At 34.3% G+C, this 17,678-nt stretch overlaps 1 protein-coding gene across 13 annotated transcripts in view; it reads left to right on the top strand.

Moving 5' to 3' along the window:
• The window catches only part of LOC112916453 (sodium channel protein type 3 subunit alpha), a 105,009-nt gene that overhangs the window by 26,689 nt on the left and 60,642 nt on the right, over positions 1 to 17,678 (top strand). For 11 of the 13 annotated variants that reach the window (XM_025994133.2, XM_025994139.2, XM_025994134.2 and 8 more), the window contains 7 exons: positions 1,346 to 1,656; positions 6,906 to 7,024; positions 9,965 to 10,054; positions 14,468 to 14,596; positions 15,324 to 15,415; positions 16,258 to 16,530; positions 16,738 to 16,801. In XM_025994133.2, the coding sequence (XP_025849918.2) occupies positions 1,396 to 1,656; positions 6,906 to 7,024; positions 9,965 to 10,054; positions 14,468 to 14,596; positions 15,324 to 15,415; positions 16,258 to 16,530; positions 16,738 to 16,801 (1,028 nt within the window). In that variant the 5' untranslated portion in view covers positions 1,346 to 1,395. Of the gene's footprint in view, positions 1 to 1,345; positions 1,657 to 6,905; positions 7,025 to 9,964; positions 10,055 to 14,467; positions 14,597 to 15,141; positions 15,234 to 15,323; positions 15,416 to 16,257; positions 16,531 to 16,737; positions 16,802 to 17,678 lie in introns of all 13 variants that reach the window. The other 2 variants (XM_072751820.1, XM_025994137.2) reach the window with 1 other exon arrangement.

The following is a 17,678-nucleotide window of genomic DNA, read 5'->3' as shown; positions in this document are numbered from 1 at the left end:
AAAGCACTGAGGGGTTACATTTTGCAAAGTCATAGAGCTCATAAAGGACAGAGCCAGGGTTAAGAACAGAGAGCACCTAGCTCCTAGTCCATGCTTCTAACCACTACACCAAATGGAAGATTCAGAAAGAATAAGAAAAGTGTCTTAGAATAGTTGAAGAACAGCATACTGGAAAAGGAAATATATTCCACATTGCATCAGAAGGATCCAAGGTGAAAAGCTGAAAAGAAGGGACGGACACCTGTATGGTTCAGGTGGTTAAGTGTCTACCTTTGGCTCAGGTCATGATCCCAGCATCCTGGGAGCCAGTCCTTCAAGGACCTGCATTGGGATCCTTGCTCAGCAGAGAGACTGCTTCTCCCTCTGCCTGCCACTCCCCCTGCTTGTGTGCACTCGCTTTCTCTCTCTCTCTCTCTCTCTCTCTGACAAATAAAATCTTTAAAAAAAAAAAAAAGCTGAAAGAGAATAGTTTTGACATCTCTGTTGCTGCTGATGGTCAGACTTTGTTTGATGAACCAATGGTCAATGATGATGATGATGATGACAACCAGAAACGTGGTTGGATTAAGCAAAACTACTTTTCCTATCCTGAGATTTTATGAGTCAGACATATGCCACTGTATTTCTTTATTTGTAGAGCTAGTAAGACGTGATAAAAGGAGCAGGGGTGGGGGCAGGGAGCAGGGGGAGAAATGATGGGTCCTTAAGTAATTTCACTGACAAGCGTAACTGCCAGTACTCTTTTTACCAAAAGTACACTAATATGTTTTGGCTCAAAAGTCTCAGACTAGACTTTGATAGACTTATAAAATTGGTTTATTGGAAATGAGACTGGATAATGATCCTTCAGTTTAAAATGTGTAGTGCAGCACTAAAGTGTTTATACTTTTAAAAACTTTCTAGAGGGGCACCTGGGTGGCTCAGGCAGTTAAATGCCTGCCTTTGGTTCAGGTTGTGATTTCTAGATCCTGAGATCGAGCCCTATATCGGGCTTCTTGCTCAGCAAGGAGTCAACTTCTATCTCTCCCTCTCTCCCTCTGCCCCTCCTCACCACGTGTTCTCTCTTTCTCTCTCTCTCAAATAAATAAAATCTTAAAACAAAAATTAGGTTACTAAAAGAGTCCCCAAAGGAACATTGTAAAATGTTTATACCGTACAGTGAGAAAGAAAAAAGTCCATGTATTGAAGAAAAGAATCTTTCACCACAAATAAAGTAATAGTCATTTATTAATATACTAGCAAAGAAAATTACTAGAAGAAATATTAAATAACATCTTGGTTGATTCTCTTAATACCTTTCACTCACTTGCTTTCCTAACTCTGATGCATTTTTTCTCTTTGGTAGGGAATTCGTATGCAAGGAGCTAAACGTACTTAAATGTGCAGGATGAAAAGATGGCACAGGCACTGCTGCTACCCCCGGGCCCTGACAGCTTCCGCCTTTTTACTAGAGAATCTCTTGCTGCTATCGAAAAACGTGCTGCAGAAGAGAAAGCCAAAAAGCCCAAGAGAGAACAAGAGGATGACGAGAACACACCAAAGCCAAACAGTGACTTGGAAGCTGGAAAGAACCTTCCATTTATTTATGGAGACATCCCTCCAGAGATGGTGTCAGAGCCACTGGAGGACCTGGACCCGTACTATATTAGTAAGAAAGTGAGTACTGATTCTATACTTTCAAAAGTTAAGTTATAATTCCAAATGTCAGTCTTTAATTAAACACTAACTTTAATAGACTTTCCTCTGGCTCATATGTATACTACATCAAAGGTTTTCTACTGTTAAAGATTTTATACTTTTTATTTCCGTTTGCTTTGTAAGTACAGTATGAGCAGCAACAACACTGATAAGAAGTGAAGTCAAGATTTGGCTACAGCGAAGAGATATGAGACATGAACAATTTCTACAATTTCACAGTACCTGAAATAGTCAAAATTAAAATTGACACCAACAAAGCAAAATATCTCTTATCACTGACATTTTTAAGCATGAGATAGACAACAGAAGAACAGCCATGCAAAAGAACAGTTATGGGCATGTGTACTTCTTATTGTTTAGTTCTTAATTGGCTTGAGGTTTCCTCACAATAGCTTTGTCTTCTAGAAGGTAATAATCTTACTTAGCAACCTCCAATAGGAAGACAATACATTGACAAGCGCAGTCCCACCTACTTTTTGTTAAAACATCACTCTGCGGGGGAAAAAAAAAGATAAAAACCCCTCAATTTTCTCTATCTACATATGATCTGAATCTAGTTATGACTATTGTCTTCCTAATGCTATAATAACCACATAATTCTGTCAGAATTAACTAGTTTTTAAAGTTTAACCAGCTGTGCAGAGTTTTATAGTAAACATTTTTTTAAATGGATGATATTCATTTCATCATCTAATTGATATTTTGGCATTTTACAACCACAATTTATATTTCACATTCAAAAGCATAAAAACAAGTCTTTGTAGAAACTAAAGATAAATAAAATATCACCACGAATTGATGGTTTGTGGTTTAAAGAAGATACTGAATACCTTTATTAATCAGAACCAATCCTTTTAAAAGCAATTTAATCTTATAAGATCAGTAATAAGGTAAAAAAAAAAAAAAATCCTGATAGTTAACCATCCAGATGTGGAAATAACCCTGTTGCCCGAAAAGAGGGCTTCTCAAACTTGCATGTGTAAACACATCATCTGAGGATCTTGTTAAGATACAGATTCAGATCCTGGAGGTCTGGGTGAGGCCAGAGAATCCTGCATCTCTAACAAGTCCTTGAGTGAGATTCCTGCTGTTATAATTCACAGGCCACACTTGGAATAGCAAGCTTTAAAATGCTTTCTATGAATCACAAAACAAATTCAAATAAACAGGCCCTTTCTTTTTCCTTTGAAACTAGTTTCATGAAAAGTGGCATTTAATATAGATTCACGTATTTTTAAAACTAATTTATTCCAGTACTTTACTACAGAAGTGACAAGGAAAAGTTTGAAATTTAGGTATGTTATTATTGCACATGATGATGACAGTGAGACATTCCCCTGAGAAACTAGAACAAAATTTTCCTTAGAATTACTGACTGAAGTATATATTTGCAAAGATATCTTTAAGACACAAGGGTATGCTCACTCTGACATGCTTAGAAGTATTAGCTACTTAAGGAAGGGAAGTGCCCTTAAGACAGGAAATCAGTAAGATTAAGGAGTGGAGAGTAACAGAGATGAACACTGGCATTTTCCACAGGAGACAGATCTTTAGTAGTAGCCCTGAAAGCATCCCCCCGCCCCCTGCCAAATCAAGACTATTTTCATTGTAGAGGGACTACACAGGGCTACCTAACAGAGGTGTCATTAAACATTCTGCAGCATTTGATTAAGTCGGCTTGTGCGGACTCCACCCTCAGCAAAGACCTTCTTATAATTTGTCTTCCCCAGATCTGCTTGAAAGGAAAGAATATGCTGGTTGTGCCATTGCGATTATTTCAGTCCATGTGACAGTGAAACATCTTGTTTTAGTAAATAAATAGATTGGCATTCTGATTGTGTATGTCAGCCTTTCAAGCTTGGTTAATGTGAGTCTGCTGCTAAGAAACAGAATTGTCCTCTGTGTGCTAACAAAGTCAGTTTTTATTTCCTCCCTGAAAACCAGACTTGGACTTTGATTTATTCCTCATGGCCATGGTCCATCTTGGGAGGTAGCTATATTATTTACTTTTTACTGTTGGTACACTGCTTTTCTTTATGAAGTACCTATAAAAATGAAGACTGAGGTGCTATTGAAGAAAAAGGTAGTTTGTGATTGTGAGCTAACATAGGAAGCTAATGGAAAATTTCTGGAATTCAAAAACATGGTATGAAGTTTATGTTAATTATATGAATAATGGAAGTAAAAGGCATTTTAAAACTATAAAGCATTATTTAACAGGTTGCTACCATTAAATCTGATATAGCCTATATACATAATTTAATCAGATAACCAGATGAAGCACATCACAACATATTTTAATGGTATTTAAGTTGACCAGGTAATAACTGAAGAATAGTGACAGTGATCATCATAATAGCTAACATTTGTCATGCTCCTACTTTGTCAGGCACTGTGTCAATGCGTTAAATGGTATAATTCATTTAATATTCAAATAACCTGTCAAGCAGATACGATGTTAGCCTCATCTCACACATGGGCAATGTCAAGTCCAGAGAGGAAGTAAGTTGCCCAAGTCACATTCGATAAGCAGTGAATTCAGAGACTGAACCTAAGCAGTCAGAGCTCTTCAGCATTAAGCAAAACTATATATGGCATTTATTAATAAAATGAAAGAAAACGTTAAAAAAAATTGGTTGCATACTGTTTTGGGTTCTCTGATCGATCTGGTCTTATTCAGAGATGTAAAACTTACTCTTACCTCAAGTAATAAAAATTTTAGTGAACCTGTAAGAAGTGTATTTATCTGGGGAAAAGCAAGCAGTATTCCAGAAAGAACAGCAACTAATTTGACATGCTTTTAGCTATAACATTCATCACCTTAGTATCAAGATGTAGTCATTTTTTTAAGTCACATCAGTATTTACCATTACTTGGCGATCAGATTTTGGAGTTGATACTATTTATCCCCCCTCCAATATCTGTTACTCTCTATAATAACTTTCAGTTTAGGTACACTCCAATAACCTCAGAATCCCAAAGTTCAAATGTCTTCCTTGTGATTCTTTCACTATAAGGAGTATTAGTATTTTATTCCTCATTTCTCAGAATTCAAGGTTTTGTGTTAGGTGTCGTTCCCCAGAAATAAACTGAAATTGTCTTCTTAAGGCTTCCTCTGTTCCAGAACCTGTAAATTCAATGAAGATGCCCTTGGCATGTCATTTTTAATCCCATTAGTTCCACAAAGGCTAATCTTTTGGGAGAGCAGAGGATTTCATGTTTAAAGGAACAGTTCATTCCTGTCACTCTGTTTTTGGAGATTTTTAAAAATTAATTCGTCTCCTAATGTTACTAGTAGTAACTGCTCTTTTCAGAGAAATTGCTTCACAAAAGCATGAACAAATGCACTTTAGATTATGGTGAATTTTACATCATTGAATACCTTAGATGGATCTAGACTGTTTGAAATATTAAATGATCTAATCCTGTGGATTCAAGAAAATCCTTTAATGTATTTGTGCTTCGGGGGTAGTTTTTCCAATATCCACTGTCCCTTATGGATGATTTCCATGCTAGTAAAGAAGTTTACTTGCCCTCCTTCTAGAATCGTTCAAATTTATAGATTGCAATACATGGAAAATGGTTGGTTCAGTATTGCTTGGCTCCATGGTCTTGAATACAAAAGGGCAATGTATGGAAAATTTATTTTCTCTGTCCCTTATACTCACAATATAAATATTTCTGTCTACTTATTCAAACACTACCATGTTGTCAGTGAACATGATTGTATGGCATACTGCCCTTAGTTTAAGAGTAAGAACATATTATTAAACAAATGGATATATTGAAGTCTTAAAGGTAAATGGCATCTTAGAGGTAAGCCTGCACTTAATTAAAACAAGTATTTATGTACAAACCACACTATTAAATACTGTGAAAAAAATGGAGAAAAAGTAGATTACAGGCTTTTAATGCTCAATAGTTTATAACAACTTCTAACCTAGTCTTCAGTGCAATGAACCCTACATGTAAATTGCCACTTGACTGTAATTACAAGCAACATGCCAATGTGTACAAATTAATATACTAAGACTTACTGGTAAAGGGAAACAATTAGGGAGTGATGAGAAGGCAATGATTTATCTGGAAAGACATGATGCAGGAGGTGATTTTAATAGCTGAAGACATTTTCTGAGAGTAGGGCTTTTCAACCCTGGCTGCATATTAGAATTACCTGAGGAAATTTTTAGAATAATATCCATGTCTGTGCCCATCCTCCAGAAATTGATTCAGTTGGTTATGAGTGGGACCCAAATACTGGCGATTTTAAAATCACCTCAAGAGATTCTAATTTGCAGATAAGACTAAGAACCTTTGATATAATAGTCAGTGGGACCTCATTGTCAGGCCTGCTATGGCCCTGAAATGGGGGGGAGTTTATATTAGATAACCTCTCAGGTACCTCCTTCCTCTAGGATTTTATGACACATTTTCAGAATCAAAGGGGAGAGCTGACAGGGTTGTGAGTGGAACTGACAAGTGGACTATATTGGTTGGAGCAGAGATGTCTTAGAGATGTCTATAGTGGGAAAAACTAAAAGATGACCCTAGAGAGATGTGGTGGGTAATCACCACGTAGCATAGCTTAAATGTTAAGTTGATGATTATAGGTTTCAGGTCATAGGATTTTAGCTACAGAATGCCCTTTGAAATGATGTATTTAAGCTTAATTCTCAGTGCAGCTGTCCCTTTTCAGTATTACCAGCAGATCTACACAATCAGCTAAACCAGGTTATTCAGTGTGTTTGAACATTTTAAAGTAGGACAACTACCACAGGAGAAATAGAGAGGCTTCACAAACTTTAGAGTTCAAAGACTTGAAATAATTGAAATAAAAAAGATTATTTTAGTAGCAATATGTACCGAATAATCTGAAAAAGTTACCAAAGCTGGAGACAGATGGTAAGCTTTAAATAAAATTGGAGTCTTTAAAGTTACAATTTGATAAATAATTTTCTGTAGGATCATCAGTTTGTATCAGAAAATTGGAACCTTAGAGACAAATTAGATAATTTAAATAATATGTTTATTCATAGCTATATGTTATTTTAGGGGAGAAATATCAAACATGTTGTATTTATGATATACCAACTTGTTTAAACAAGTTTGAACAAACAAATCAGGTAAAAAGTTCTTCATGTGTTTAAGCTCTTCAAGTAAGCCATTTGTGTAATCTAGTAATTTTTTTCTAATATTTTCTTTTTCAGACTTTTATAGTATTGAATAAAGGGAAGGCAATTTTCCGATTCAGTGCCACCTCTGCCTTGTATATTTTAACTCCGCTAAACCCTGTTAGGAAAATTGCTATTAAGATTCTCGTACACTCATATCCTTTTCATGTGACTGAGTACTGGTGCTTAATTTTATAGAAAACGTCATTCTTTTAATATATATTTTTAATATACATTTATATTTTACATATATTGTTTTATATATTATATATAATTTCTTTGAGATTGATGGTGACATTGTTATTCAATCTGTTTTTCTCATTGATTTTCTGCCATTCATAAAAAGATTAGTATAGAATGACTACTATGATTTTAGAAGTAAAAATGAACTATGTTAGTGAATGTGTAAATGAAGCATACTCTGTAGAAGGAACAACAGCAAATCTACTTGACACTTATTATCCTCAAGTAGATCATACATAATTATTGCTAAAGAAATGTAGCCTATTGTGGTTACTATTATTATCTATATTACCAAATATTCACAGTTTTATGCCTTACTTGGTTCTGTATCTTCAGCATCTGGGTCTGTTCATCTTCCTTCCTTTACTAAATATTTATTAAACTACTATATGCCCATGTATTTAATAATATGTACTTAAAAATCACTGAACTTAAGATTACTTACAATGATAATCAAAAACCATACAAACAAGGATGGAATAGGTGTGGATTTCAAGAAAATTCTCAAATAGGTAATGATAAAATAGAAAGGTATTCAGAAGCTGTGTTTAAGAATGGACATTTTTAAATATTTTAAAAAGTTTTTATTGAAATTCCTGTTAGTTAACATACAGTATAATATTAGTATCTGGTGATTCAACAGTTCCATACAACACTGCTCATCACAAGTGCCCTCCTGAATCTCCATCATCTATTTAAACCATCCCCACCCACCTCCCCTCTGGTAACCATCAGTTTGTTCTCTGTAGGTAAGAGTCTATTTCTTGGTTTGCATCTTTTCCTCCTATGATCATTTGTTTTGTCTCTTAAATTCCACATATTTGTGAAACATATGGTATTTTTCTTTCTCTGACTTATTTCGGTTAGCATAATACACTCTAGCTCCATCCACATCATTGAAAATGGCATGGTTTCTTCCTTTTTTGATGGCTGAATAATATTTCAGTGTGTGTGTGTGTGTACACCAAATCTTCCTTATCCATTCATCAGTTCATGAACATGTGGGCTCTTTCCATAATTGGTTATTGTTGATAATGCTGCTATAAAAATCAGGTTGCATGTGCCCCTTTGAATCAGTATTGTTGTATCCTTTGGGTAAATACCTAGTAGTGCAGTTATTGGTCATAGGGTAGTTCTATTTTTAACTTTTTGAGGAACCTCCATACTGTTTTCCAGAGTGGCTGCACCAGTTTGCATTTTCACCAAGAGTGCAAGAAGGTTCCCCTTCCCCCACATCCTCGCCATCAATTGTTGTTTCCTGTGTTCTTAATTTTAGGTATTCTGACAGGTTTGAGGTGATATTTCATTGTAGTTTTGATTTGTATTTCCTTGATGATGAATGATGTTGAGCATCTTTTCATATGCCTGTTGGCCATCTGTATGTCTTCTTTGGAAAAATGTCTATTCATATCTTTTGTCCATTTTTTATTGGATTATTTGGTTTTGGGGTGTTGAGTTTTACAAGTTATTTATTTTGGATACTAATCCTTTATCAGATATGTCATTTACAAATAATCTCCCATTCTGTAAGTTGCTTTTTAGTTTTGTTAATTGTTTTCTTTGCTGTGCAGAAGCTTTTTATTTTGATGAAGTCCCAGTAGTTTATTATTGCTTTTGTTTCCCTTGCCTCAGGTCATATATCTAGTAGGAAGTTGCCATGGCCGATGTCAAGGAAATTATTGCCTGTATTCTCCTCTAGGATTTTAATGGTTTCCTGTGTCACATTTAGATTTTTAATCAAAAATGTGAATTTTATATAGATAGATTCAAAATAGCCTTATAAAAACTAAAAGAGAGACAAAAGAGTGGTTAACCTAGAAATAAGGCAAATAAGACTTAACTTTTTGAGATTCATTTGAACTCTTTTCATTCTATGGTTTGATATCAGTAAGTATTTATATTTTTAAATAAAATATTTACCCCCAAAATAATCATAATCTTCCTTAAAGTGAAGTCTGATTGAGATCCTAAGAGAAATTAGTTACAGCTAATTCTCAGGAAGTTTTCAAAATAGCGTTTATCTGTATGGTGTGGTATCTAGATGGCCCATTAAGTTCCCCCACAGTCTAAAGTGAAAATAAAAAGTTAGAAAACAATAGTAACTTATCAGCAAAAAATTCTCTCTCCCTTTATTCTTATGCTATAAACACTAAAAGAATGAGTCTCATCACAATAAGACTATTAAAAATTGCTAATTACAGTAGAATTCTCAATCAGTGTAATCTTTGAAAATACTGGGGTAGACATTCTCAGAGTTTTTATATTGCATTCGTTAATCTTCTGTCAGTCAGTGGTGATTTTAAATTATATCTAAGTACAACCACATATAATTACATTCATATTTTTTACAATTTTACACTTATATTGTGAAGTTACTAAAGAATGGTCATTTCCAGGGCACCTGAGTGGCTCAGTGGTTGAAGGTCTGTCTTTGGCTCATATTATGATCCTGAATCAGGCTCCCCACACAGTGCCTACTTCTCCCTCTGCCTGTGTCTCTGCATCTGTGTGTGTGTGTGTGTCTCTCATGAATAAATAAATAAAATCTTTTTTTAAAAAAGGAATATTATTTCCCCTTGCAGTGCTATTTTACATAACTGATTAGAAATTCCTATTGCTTCAAATAGAGATCTCTTTCCATTAAATTCAGTTCCGTGAAATTTTATATTTCATGTAAAATGAAAATGAGTAGACCAAGAATGTATGACAGGCCTTGAAGTTTCTTATTACTTTGCCATTTTTTTAAAACAAATAAGTAAGACAGATTTCACAGATAACTTTATTGATGATTTTTTTGTATGGATTGTAAATGGCCATGATAATATACTATTTATTCCTTAACTATAACCTACTTTATTCAGCATGCTTATCATGTGCACTATTTTGACCAACTGCGTATTTATGACTTTGAGTAACCCTCCAGACTGGACGAAGAATGTAGAGTAAGTAAGAATGACTTCTTCTAATGAGAAATGCACACTCAAATTCTGTAGCAATCGCCTTATGGTTATGGTCTAACTTAAGTTTTCCACTGTTTGGAGTCAGGCTAAAAACTTCTAAGAAAAAGTTATTTCCATAAAATGAAAGAAGATAAGGGAAGTTCTTAGGGGGAGTTTTTCTTCTGTGGGGTAAGTATTCTTTCCAACAAATTCATGATAGTATACACCAGCTGGTAAACTAAATCAAACATTTAGCATAAAAGTTAAAATTCAATCATAGTTATGCATGTTAGATAAAACACAATGACCATCTGGGGCACCTGAGTGGCTCAATTGGTTAAGCATCTGGCTCTAGGTTTTGGCTCAGGTCATGATCTCACAATCTGGGGATCAAGCCCCGCATTATCAAACTCCACACTCAGCAGGGAATCTGCTTAGATTCTCTCTCTCCCAAATAGATAAATAAATCTTTTCTTAAAAATGACCATTTGAGTAATGTGATGAATAAAATATTTTTTTCTAGTATACTACTATTATTGTTATAGTCTCATAAAACAGATTTAAGTGTTTAGCACAATATTATTATATTAGGTATTTTGGTTATATATCATTACATTTAGAAAAATACATTTAGGTGTTTAAGTAACTTAGATATTTAGTTATATTTAGATATGTAGTTTATTTAGATACAGCATGTGTGCTAAAACACCCTAAATGTGTACCATAAAAGAAATAAAAGGTCTCTCCAAAAACATAGCTAAAAAAATAACAGGACTTAAGGGGAAAACATGATTAAGAGAAGATCACTCAAAACTTATGAAACTTTGTAATCAGAACACTAATAAACACAGGAACAATCCCAAGAAAAAGATATTTGCTCAATTAAAGCTCTATACCTAAAATCGCAGCCAGTCTCAGACTCCAGGCCTTGTCCTTTCTCCCCTGAAGATGAAGACCCTGGGGACAATTCTATCATGTCAATAAAATAAAACATTTGATTTATTGTTTTAACATAAAGAGAAAGATCTAAGCACAATAGTTCTTTGGCATGTTAAACTAGCCTCTACTTGTACTAAAGAAGGCTCTTCAATGTCAACTTTCTGCATTAGTACTAAGATCTTCCTTTAATGCTAAGGATGTTCTATTTAAGTGTGAGGAAAAGGATGCCACTAATTGATCCAAAACATCAATGTGCTGGGGGAAATTTTTGCATTAACTAACATAATTTCGCATTATAACATTTTCCCCTAAAAGTTATCAGTCACGTGTGAGGTTATTAATGACAAAGAAATATATAATTTAGTGAAATAGAAGGTATTTACGTTATGTAGGCTATTTTTGTGTAATAGAATATAATGATAAGGTTTAGTGAAAAAAGTTTCTAGCATGTTCTTTTTATTGTCATATTTTTAAAAAGTAATATCCAATAGGAGATAAATTATTATGACAAATAGTGCCACTTCTATTTCTGTTTTTATAGCTTCGATGAGGATTTAATACACTATTCTAAGCCATCATTTGTCAGTGATTTAACATATTAGAGATTTTTTATAGTAACTTAGAAATGCTTCTTAGAAATCATTTTAGTAGAGAATCCAGTTCTTATGCTGAAGCAAGCAATTTAACAGAATTCTTAGTTATCATTTATGATTTGTAGATTAACAAATGGTCATACTTATATAAAACTATTCTGTATGCACTTTTCCTAGAAGAAATTACTGAAGCATTTAAACATGTACAAGTCTCATTTATTTGTATAACATTATTAAAATATAGGTAAAGAAGACATTTGAATATTATTCCTTGAATTTTCAGGTCTCTCTCTTTTCATTTTTAGACAGAGACAGAACAGGGAAGGAGGGAAGAGGGACAGGTGGAGGGGGAGGGAGAGAATCTTAAGCAGGCTCCACATCCATCCTCAACATAGAGCCCAACGTGGAGCTTAATCTCACTATGCTGAGATCATGATCTGAACTGAAATCAGAAGTCAGACGCTTAACCTACTGAGCCATCCAAGTGCCTCACAGGGCTCTCTTTTTAAAGTCAGTTTTAGAGATTACTATATCCATTATGAAAATAGTCTTATCCCTACAAAAGGTTTTGACTTCATCATTCAGTGGGAGAACTTTGCACAGGTTTCCTGATCATTTATCTCTAGTCACTTGACAGCAAAGTACCAGGAAAACAAGCAAAATTAGTGGTTACAGCCAACAATCCAAACTGAACAAACAAGGGTGCAAAGAAAAGAGAAGATAACTCAGTTCTGACATGAAAACAGGTCATTGATAGCATAAACACTCCCTGTACAAAGAGGTGACACACAGAAAAGGCTGAGGACCATACGGTATAGTGAGGGTCATGAAAAGCAGGCAGATCGTAATTACAGGAAAAAACCTGGTGACATGGACAGAATCAACAGTATGATTAGGAGCCTAGTGGGGCAGAGCTAAGAAAGAGCAAGGTCACCTTGATTCTCACTTACCTGTTCAATCTAGTTTGCTAATAGGCACATCTGAACACCTGTTCTGGGCAAAGCTCTGTCTCAGATGTTAAGCTCCAGGACACTCCTCCTTGGATAGCTATCAACAAAAACAGGGATAGAAGTAGGAACTTTAATCTTACTCCTAGGAAATCTGTAGATAACCTAGAATTTCCAAAGCATAGACCATAGGGCATTAACCACTAATATGATATATAAAACGTACACTGAGCTGTCTCTTAAAGCTTTTTACAAGGCAGCTATCTCTAAACAGAAATGTCATGGTGATTATGTGTAACGTGCAAAGGTCCAAACTAAAACCCAAGTAAATATAAGCCTGGCATTGTAAATTGTATCTTTTCTGAATGAGGTCAGCTACTTCATAAATAAAGATAGCAATTGTATTTATTCCTCAAAAAATTAACTTATTTATTTTTAAAAGGAGGAGGAATGTTCTTAGGAAAACTGGATGTGAAGTTCTCCACATAGATTTTCCTCTTATTTCTTTGTCCCCTCATCTTAAAAAAATTACTGCAGGAAACAATGCAAAAATAAGTCTCCTAACTTTATTCACATATACAATACTAGTAGGCTGGAAAATATAATTAATTTTAATAAGAGTAAATCAAAACTTTATGGCTTGGGTGAGGTAATTTGAAGGATAATATTAAATTGCAATTTTTAAAAGAACACAGTGTTGAAAAACAAGTACTCTTTCCTCAACTATTTTTGGAAGAAACAGAAATAACAATATTGTCAACACTCAAAGGAAAGAGGGCTAAAAATGCACTATGTATCAAACAGTAAATGGAAATCCTTTCACCATTTTGGAGGCAGAAATTTGAATGTGAGCATGTTTGAACGATGTGGCTCAATTGTATAGAAATAGTAGCTAATGCAAGGTAAAAATCAGAAATCTGGTTTCTCTCTGAATTTTGGTAATTATGTAAATGAACACACATAAAGTACTAATAAATTATAATTTTTCTTGTGTAAATATATGAGAGAAGCAATTTTAAAATATATACGAAAAATAGTACAGCCACGGTGGCACAGCGGTATAGGCCTGCAGCCCAGGGTGTGATCCTGGAGACCCAGGATGGAGTCTGACGTCAGGCCCCTGCATGGAGCCTGCTTCTCCCTCTGCCTGTGTCTCTGCCTCTCTCTCTCTCTCTCTCTCTCTCTCTCTGTCTCTCATGAATAAATAAATAAAATCTTTTAAAAATAATAAAATATAAAATAAAATAAAACAAAATATATACAAGAAATATATATGAGAGAAGCAGTTTTAAAACTATGACTGACGCTTAAATATAAAAAGGGGAAGCATATTTTCTAGATTAGACATGTAAAATATCCCTAAAAATAACTGTAATCATTAATAAATTTGAATGGAATATATTATTATAAATAAATCCAAGAAATTTTACCTCTAGAGCTGTATTGTCTAATGAGGGAGACACCAGTCACATGTGAAACTTGAAATTTGGCTAGTCTTAATTGTTGAAATAATAATATTTTAGTTACATTGGTTTAAATAAAATATAATATTAAAATTAAATTCATTTGTTTTTCCTTATTTTTTTATTTGGCTACTGAAAATGTAAAAACTACATATGTAGCTTATATTATATTTTAATCAAACAGCATTGCTCTAGAGGGTCAAGTTTGATCATTACCCATAAAACACATGAAACTATTATTCTAAAATCTAAATAGTTAAAATAAATCAGATTCTTTGGGGAAGATACTATCTCTTCAGCTTAACCCTTTAATTGGGCTTATAAGATTAATTAGACTAGTCAAGTCTTTGTAAATGGAAATAAGAAATAAGATTTTAGCAAATTAAAAAAAAACACACAAAAGTATAAGATTTCCCATATTTGAAAACATGTATATGAACAGAATAAATGAAATTGTTTGGATGCTTTTCCTAGGTACACATTCACTGGAATCTACACCTTTGAGTCACTTATAAAAATCTTGGCAAGAGGATTTTGCTTAGAAGATTTTACATTCCTTCGTGATCCATGGAACTGGCTGGATTTCAGTGTCATTGTGATGGCGTGAGTATTTCTGAAAAGTTGTTAAGCTCAAAGGAATGAAAATAGTTTTAGCACAAACCAGGTTGTTTTGACATTTTTTAAATGTAGAATTTGCTTATTAGCCAAATTAACTATATGCCTCATATAGTTTAAGAATACACTTTAGATTTAAAAAAAAGGAATACAAAAAAAGAAAAAAAAAAGGAATACACTTTAGAATACATATTAGCAAGGTAAATCTATCTGGTAAATGAGCAATAAACAATTACTTTCATGTCATATAGTCTTCTACTTCATCAAAAGGAGGTTATTCATTGAACATAATACCTCGAACTGTACTTTGATCAGTTTTACAAACAAACTTGTTCATATTAGTGAAAATTACATTGAAATAAGAACAAAATTTTATCCATTAAAAGCAGCTTTCAGCATATGGCACCTTGAGGTCTGTAGCAATTCCGTTTGTTAAACTCAAGGGTCTGGCTCCATATGTCAAACTCAACTTTCATTCTTTATGTAGGATAAACTTTGCCAAAACTATCAGTAACTCTGATTTAATTCTACAGGTATGTAACAGAATTTGTAAGCCTAGGCAATGTTTCAGCTCTTCGAACTTTCAGAGTCTTGAGAGCTCTGAAAACTATTTCTGTAATTCCAGGTAAGAAGAAACTGGTGTAAGATGATAGGCCCCTTATATCTCCAACTTTTCTTGTGTATTATTGTGTTGTGTGTAAACTCCCTATTACAGATACGTGACAGAGTTTGTGGATCTGGGCAATGTCTCAGCGCTGAGAACATTCAGAGTTCTCCGAGCACTGAAAACAATTTCAGTCATTCCAGGTGAGAGCTAGGTTAAACACCGAGGCTGACTTTAAATACACTATAATAATATTTAGGTTGAAATCACACTTAGATCATTAGGCTTGTTGCTTATTATTCTTGTTTGTCAACTTTAAGAATGCCAAGTGATGTCTCAATGCAGTTCAGTAACTAAAATTTTAGAAATTACATGCTTATTTATATAGTCAGCCTTTGGGTTTAACAGAATTGCATGAGTCGTCTATAAAAATACTAGTTTTGTGCATGTGTGTGTTCTCTCTCTCTCTCTCTCTCTGCATTTATGATGTAAAGCTTTCTCTTTTATGTTCTGTAAAAAGCTTTGCCATCATACCTTTGCTAACTTATTTTGGTTTTACCATTCACCGCAGATCTATTCTGAAAATAGGTCTCCTTTAATAAAGGAGAAAAGATTATTCTTGAACAGCATGTACGTGGCATAGGAGTTTTGATACTCTAAAATTCTTTTCCCCTCTGAATTATTGCTACTTGGAGGCTGGTGTAAAGAATGGGTTGGAAGGAGATGCCTAGTGAAACACAAAATCTGAAATAAAAAATAACTGCAAGTTCTTTGCTGTTCATGGCAACACGTAAAACCACACGCAAAAGAAAAAAGCTTCCTGCTTAAATATTTATTTACACTTTCATTTTAAGTCTCCAGAAAGCATACTGTTCACAAATAAAAATCGGCTCTTCATCTACTTCCCAAACCATCTGAATATCCACAAAGCTTTGGTGTCTAAATAGCCAAGCAACCGTTTATGGGAAAAGAGATGTGTGTGACTAAGAAGACACTGTGGCTTAGGAAACTCTTCCTTGGATGACCGACTGCTTTTTCTCTTCAGGTTTAAAGACCATTGTGGGGGCCCTGATCCAGTCTGTGAAGAAGCTCTCTGACGTCATGATCTTGACTGTGTTCTGTCTGAGTGTGTTTGCTCTAATTGGTCTGCAGCTGTTCATGGGCAACCTGCGGAATAAATGCTTGCAATGGCCCCCAAGCGATTCTGCTTTTGAAACCAACACCACATCCTACTTTAATGGCACAATGGATTCAAACGGGATATTTGTTAATATAACAATGAGTACATTTAACTGGAAGGATTACATTGAAGATGACAGTAAGAAATATTGCTACATTGTTAACCTTAGTGTTGCTGAATGCCTTTTCGACTATAAATAGTTTTGAGACTGTGGCTTGAAACCATCTTTGTGAATAGACCTCATTGTGTCCACTTTGGTAATAACTGAGATAGTCCAACTCTCATTTATTCCTAATGTCAGTAGGATAGATATGAAATGAAATGGTTTGTTCTTTATATTAACAGGTCACTTTTATGTCTTGGATGGACAAAAGGACCCTCTACTCTGTGGAAATGGTTCAGATGCAGGGTAAGAAACACAATTTTTTAAAATGTAGAACACTTTAACAAAAAACAGGAAAAAAATACAAAGGTATTCTTACATGTATATAATAAAGAGTGATGCTACCTACCTAGGAAGTACCTTCTCTGTGTTAGAAGACTCACTATCAGCTCTAAATTCATGGTCACTAAGATTACCCCTCTGGGTAAAGACCTTTTCTCCAGAATTCCATAGTTAAGATGTATGTACCTGACTATTACTCCAAAGTGTGAAGAAGACTCATAGTCTATCTTTTTTGTAAGCCCATCAGAGCTGTTTAATAAATACAGGGAACATTTTGATTGATGTAGGTATACGTTGATGTGATGAGTTTTGCTGTGGCTGGAAAAGACCTAGACTATAACATGATTTTTATGCTGCAAGCTCAGATGGGAAACTGCTTTGAGAGAGTTAGGTATTTTTGAAATAACATGAAAATCCCATGTGCAAAAAAAGCCAAGGGACAAATACATGTCAAAGCCATGTCTAGCTCTGAGTCTGCATACCTAACAGTTCTTTTTGGTCACATTCTACAATAAAAGACACTTTAATATCTTAGTCATCAGGTTGCTCTCTCATACTTATTTTCCCAAGAGTATTATAAATTGATTTTAGGTCAAGGTGTAATTTTTTTAGAAGCCAAGTATAGCAATAGTTAGTGACTCTTAAACCACAGAATTTACACAGAAGTATTTTGTGTCATCCTAGAAAATGGGAAACTTGTATTGCCATAAAGATCTAGGAGTATTATTGAAAATGTATATTAGTCTTAGAGATGGTGTTTTCGGGGCTGGGGGGAATGGAGGGGGATTGTTTTCCTGATATTTTTCCTAACCTTTGTTAGGATAATGTAGTGAATAAGACC

This window comes from Vulpes vulpes, chromosome 3 (genome assembly GCF_048418805.1).
Source record: "Vulpes vulpes isolate BD-2025 chromosome 3, VulVul3, whole genome shotgun sequence".
Lineage (NCBI taxonomy): Eukaryota > Metazoa > Chordata > Mammalia > Carnivora > Canidae > Vulpes > Vulpes vulpes.
This window is presented reverse-complemented; position numbering and strand designations above follow the sequence as displayed.